The 6,000-nt window shown below is 44.3% G+C and overlaps 1 protein-coding gene across 2 annotated transcripts in view; it reads left to right on the top strand.

Annotated features, from left to right (window-relative positions):
* Positions 1-6,000, top strand: part of sipa1l3 (signal-induced proliferation-associated 1 like 3) — a 79,092-nt gene that overhangs the window by 50,491 nt on the left and 22,601 nt on the right. For both annotated transcript variants that reach the window (XM_030067796.1, XM_030067797.1), the window contains 3 exons: positions 2,075-2,205; positions 4,535-4,723; positions 5,793-5,967. In XM_030067796.1, coding sequence (XP_029923656.1) covers positions 2,075-2,205; positions 4,535-4,723; positions 5,793-5,967 — 495 coding nt within the window. The remainder of the gene's footprint in view (positions 1-2,074; positions 2,206-4,534; positions 4,724-5,792; positions 5,968-6,000) is intronic.

Below are 6,000 nucleotides of genomic sequence, written 5' to 3'. Positions count from 1 at the left end.
AGCTGGCAACAGTCCCAGCGTTTTTATTACACATGTACCTGCCGCTGTCCTGTTGGCAAACTCAGAGCTGGTGATGATACTCCACCTGTCTTTCTGCAGGATCACAATCACTGCTTCACATAGTGGCCTCTGCAGCTTTGTTTTACATCTGGAGTCCAGTCTGGCTTGTGACGCCTCACTTCTGATCATGCCAATCACTCCAGTCAGAGATGTGTGTGTGTGTGTGTGTGTGTGTGTGTGTGAGAGAGTGATCTCTATCTATGTGTGCATGTGGACATTTCTTGTCAACATCACCTCCTCAGACCTCGTGTATGAAACTTCCCTTTGGCAAGCATCATCTGCCTGCACCCTAATTAGTGACAGATGCTGTTAGGAGCACATGTGTGTTAGCAAGTGTGTGTGTGTGTGTGTGTGTGTTTGTGTGTGTAGTATGTGTGTAGTATGTGTGAGTGAGAGAGACACGCCTGCAGCCACACAGATAAAGGTTATCATTCCAAAAATATGTTCATCCGCTGACTCCTCTCCAGCTTAGCTGTCCCCCAGAATGCAACTGTGGCACATGAATTATTGGTCCTGTTTGTGTGTGTGTATGTGTGTGTGTGTGTGTGTGTATGTGTGTGTGTGTGTGTGTGTGTGCATGTGTGCATGCACATACTATGATGTGCCTTGTGTGCACATCAGAAAGCCTCATCAAAAAGCTGACATTTTAACCACAGGACATGGCGTGGAAGCTAAGCAGGCCTGAGCCTCCTAAATTATACAGCGTTCTGGCTCCTTCTAGTTGGAGGGGGGTTGAGGAGGAATACTTGTCAAGCTAGATTCCTTCCCAAGTGTCTTGTGAATTTGTGTTTTAACTCCCACACAGCCCATGGCCATGGCATTAGCTTGGCTTAACTATGGCGCTTTAGAGGAGGACACGCAAGATGCTTGTAAAGTGTTTTGATGGCTTATGTTCGTCACAGCCTCTTAATATATGAGTGTGCCACACTAATGCCGCTAATAAGCCACAAAATGTTAATGACTGACTTATGAGGCCACATTTCTTTAATTTCCTGGAACAACAAGAGAAAGAGGAAATTTGCCCTTTTATTGTTTTATCCCTGATTTTTTTTTTTTTTTTAACATTACTGGATATTGACTTATTATATGTTTATTCTACCCAATCACAGAATTTTATACAAACAGAGACAGAGCAACCAATTTTTCACCAGAGCAAACTGTCACTGCATTGATTGATGCGTCAGTCAATACAGGACAGGATAATGAAATTGACCTCTCACCACTCCTACGGGGGGTGTCATTGCTGTATGGCCCAGCTCTGCTCAGACCCACATAAATTTATTTTAAATTCTAGTGGACTCGCCAGTGTTTCCAAAGATACCCAAATATGATGTGCTGAATTACAGAGATTTGTACAAAATGATACATAAGACATCTAGATATATCCTATTTAATGTAACGTGTAGCCGTAAAACTCAATATAAATGTTAAGTAGCTTATACAATGTGGGAAAATTTGTTTTTTCTAACTTTGGAACTTCAAAACTACTAGTACTCGTGTGTTATCATTTGTATTCTTTGTATAAAGGTAAAAATTATTTGCATATTGTTAGGCTGTCTCTACCATTTCTCTCAGATTTAGAGAAGTTTCACAAAGGTGGGGAAATCAGTACTTAACCGGAATTGATACCACACGACTATTCAGTCCTCACCTTCACTTGGAGGCTATCATTTTTGTCCTCAGGTGATGTTTTTGGTTAATTAAACTGATTGTGTAATTAAGTATTGACCACAAGATAATGTGTATGGACAAAGTCATTGCCTCCTCCCTGTCCTCCTTTGTCCTTCCTGCCAATCAGCCTGTTGTTCTCTCCCAGCACACCAGCCATCAAGCTCTCGATTTCTTTCATTTCACTGCTGCCTTCTGTCTTTCGTCTATTTAAAACTTAACCCTCAGTCCATCGCCTCTCATCTGTCTGCATATCCATCTGTAGATGTGAAGACTTGTGAAGTAGCCGTGTTCCTCCACACAGTGAACCTTAACCCCGTCTTCTCTCTCCCCATTTTCTCTCCAGAGCACTCGAACTACTTTGGGACAGATGACAAGCTGGGCCCGGTGGCTGTGAGCATCCGCAGGGAGAAACTGGACGACACCAAAGATCTGAAGGACCAGTACCAGTATCGCCTCATTGTCAGAACAAGCGAGGTATACAAAGACTGAATGGCTGTGTGTGTGTATGTGTGTGTTATGTGTGGATGTGCGAGAGACTGTGTGCACAAGGGATTTTTTTTCTGTCCACTTTCATTTTGGCTGTGCCTTCTCTTTGTCTCTCATGGCCCCTAGCTGGCTCCCTGACACCCTTTACCCCCTCTTCCTCCCTGTTAACCTCCCCTCCTCCCCCTCACCTCCTCACTCCATTCTCTGTCTTTCCTGCCAGTGGAAAATTCCACCTGCCCGGGCCTCGCACAACAAAGCCAAGCCAAACACCGGCTGTCTTGGCCTCAACCTGCTCTGATAGGATTCACACAACTGGTCCACTGTCCCTCTTTGATTTGTTCGACACCTCTTTACTCTCATGGGTTCTGATTTAAATGCTCCTCTTACGTTTTCATACCGTTGGGCTGTGATGGCATGAGGTGCAAATTAGAAACTTCCAAAACTGTCACAAACCTGTTTCCCAATCTCTGGTCTTATTCTCGGCACAGTTCTTAAAAAGCTGCCACAACACAAAATCATGCAGCTTTGCTTAAAGGATCACTTGACCCAAAAAACTATCCATAATTTGTATTATTTATTCTCTTGAATGGCCAACAAAAACGGTCTTCATCTGTCAGAATGGTGTTGATCGGCTACTTGGATGAAGAGCAGCAAATTCTCAAACTATTCATGCAGCGTAATCCAGGTTTTGACTCTTCATTTGTATGATTGAACATTCAAGAAACTCGGATGAGTCAGTGATAGAAAATGTACAGCTTTTAGGTAAAGCATTCCTCTAAGATCTGATTCAATCCAACTTGCACTGACTACATTGCCCGCGTTCATTTTGATAAGACGCAGTTCAAACCCCTGGAGTGGGATTGTTAGGGAGGACATTAGAAATATTCATTATGTATTTCTTTCAGTTTATATTGGATGAGATAAAACTCATAGGTGTAAGCTTTCTATGAGCAGTTAGGTTTCTTAGTGTTTTACTTGCACCTGTCATTTTCTGGGTTGCACAAACAAACAGGAAGGCCTGATTCTGACTCTGTTCTGTGTATCCTTGTAGTCTTTAGTCAGTGTATGGCTCTCACTAGCTGGCGCTGTGTTGTTTTTAGCTGGATTACATGGCTGCCTGGCCTCATCACCTTAGCTCTGATACAACAATGGAGCAGCTCCGCCATCTAAGTACACAGAGCTCAGCTCACAGATGCAGCCAGCACACCCAGGCCTTCTGTTCCCACAGAGAGATTGATTGCAGACTTCATTCTCTCCCAGCAAAGCCGCAACTGCTCTCAGATATCAAACCCCCTTAAGTCTGTCATTTAATTCTGTGCAGCAGTGCTGACACAGCAAGGTGGAGAGACCCTCTTATTCTCTGTCTCTCTTTTTTTCCCCTCTTGTCTGTCCCTCCCTCCATCACACATTCATACATACCCGCAGCCCTCTGACATTCCAGCTCAGCATATTGCAGTCTCCAACTCCAGTGTCACACACAAGCTGAGTAGTTAAAACCGTAGCTCCATAACTTCGGCAGAGTCAATCAGCTTTCATTTCCCTGCGGCGGACTCCAGACCATGAGGTTCAACTATCTCTGTGGCCCCTGCCTGCCCCAGAGTCCGCCTTGCATTTTTAATGAATCTGTGTGTGCGTGTGTCTATGTTTGTGTGCATGTGTGTGTGTGTGTGTGTGTGTGTATGTGTGTGGTGCAATGAAAGCACAGCCCACTCCTCCCAGCTGTACCTCAGATTATTATAGCACCATTGTTTCAAAGCGAGTCACTTGCCCCTTTTCCAGGGAGCAGCACTCCATGGCAGAAAGACACCGAGGAGAATATTAATTCTCAATACAAGATTTTAAATACCCCATGCAAAGAAGCTGCTGTGTGTATGTGTGTGTGTGTGTGTGTGTGTGTGTGTGTGTGTGTGTGTGTGACACAGAGAAGTAAAGGTTAGTGTTGAGGCAGCAAGACACTGTAGTGAGACCATCCTGATCATGTCAATCATACCAGGATATGTCCTTGAGGAAGATGATGCATGAGCCCCATGGTGCTGTACTGTAGCTCACCCTGACCTCTGACCTCTCTGCACAGGGAGCACAGGGATCAATAAATTCATTATAATTAGTATCACTGATTTGTTAGAGAGCTGTATATGTGTATTGCCTTTCTGCACATGTGCCAGTATTTTCACAAGCTATGACTTATGTGCTCACTGATTGATCACAGTGGAATAATCCCATGATGTACTATGTTTAGTTTGGATTATTTACAGACTTATATTTTGGTAATGTCTTATTAACAGTTTGATAATCCTTGTACGTTCTCTGCACACAGCTGGTGACCCTGCGAGGCTCCATTTTAGAGGATGCAGTGGCGTCCACAGGGAGGCATGGCACGGTGCGGGGTTTGCCCCTCAAAGAGGTCCTGGAGCAGGTCGTCCCTGAGCTCAACGTGTCCTGTCTGAGACTGGCTCTCAGCACGCCGAAGGTCACCGAGCAGCTCCTCAAGCTGGATGAACAGGGGGTGAGTATGAGAATCTGTTGAGGACTGTGCATCTGTTTCTGTTTGTGTAATAAAATGTTATAATTAAACGTTGTCTAGTGAATCTTATAAATATATCCACTGCTATCTAATGTGTTGATAATCTATCTATGTAAAAAAAAAAAAAAAAAAGCGAAACAGTTCTTCTAATATTGTTCATGGGCTGCAGCTGTTTTTAGTTGGTCTTGTTAATTTTGTTTTTTTAAATAAAAGACTCATGTGGGGCACTGGTAGAGAAGGGAGGAAAAACTAGAAACTAGTCAACCTGCTCACAGGCGACCGACTGTAGGGAGGTGCTATCATTGGAAAAAAAAATCCAAAAACATAAAACAAGTAGAACTTACACTCTGTAATGGAAAAGGACCCTTAGAGAGAATTACAAGGTCTTTAGCTAGGTGTGACGTGTTTTCAAGCACGCAGATTAAATGCAGAAATGTAAAAAAAAAAAAAAATGCAAAGTTGGATTAATAGAATAAGAATAGGGTGTGTGGTGCACTCAGAGTTGTGTGAGGTTGTTTTTAATCTTCACAGTTCAGTCAGCAGTAGTCTGGAGTGCAAAGTTGGACGGATGGCAGTGAAAGCTGTGTGAGGCAGGGTGTGGCGCGTTTGCATGAGAGTGCAACCGTAAAAGCTTTAATGTTTAGCCATGTTATCTCATCTCTTATTTAGTGGAGGGTGAAGTGCAAGTAGACGAGGTGGTGTGCCAGTGGTATGTGTGTTTGTATTTGTGCAGGCGGCGTATGCAACCACATAGTCTTGCTTGTTTATCTACCACTTTCTGTTAAATTGCATGTGTGTGTGTGTGTGTGTGTGTGTGTGTGTGTGTGTGTGTGTGTGTGTGTGTGTGTGTGTGCACATGTGTCGGTGCCCCCTCATACATTTAGATTTGATGCTGATCTGTAACATCTCTCCTGACAATAAGTTGCATCAGAAACACAAAGTTCAGAATGTGGTGCACTAGCTCTTTCTGTGTGTGTGTGTGTGTGTGTGTGTGTGTGTGTGTGTGTTTGTGTGTGATGTAAATGTGAACATTATCTCCTCTGCCTTGTAGTTAAGTCAGAAGCACAAGGTGGGCGTTCTGCTGTGCCGTGCGGGCCAGAGCACAGAGGAGGAGATGTACAACAACGAGGAGGCGTCGCCCGCCTTCTCTGCCTTCCTGGAGCTGCTGGGGGAGCAGGTGCTCCTCAAAGGGTTCACCAAGTACGCCGCCCAGCTCGACACCAAGAGTAAGTCCTCTCGGGCAGCAGCCAGGCCCAAGT

This window comes from Myripristis murdjan, chromosome 13 (assembly GCF_902150065.1).
Source record: "Myripristis murdjan chromosome 13, fMyrMur1.1, whole genome shotgun sequence".
Taxonomy (NCBI): domain Eukaryota; kingdom Metazoa; phylum Chordata; class Actinopteri; order Holocentriformes; family Holocentridae; genus Myripristis; species Myripristis murdjan.
The sequence above is the reverse complement of the archived record's forward strand: the minus strand, read 5'-3'. Positions and strand labels throughout refer to the sequence as shown.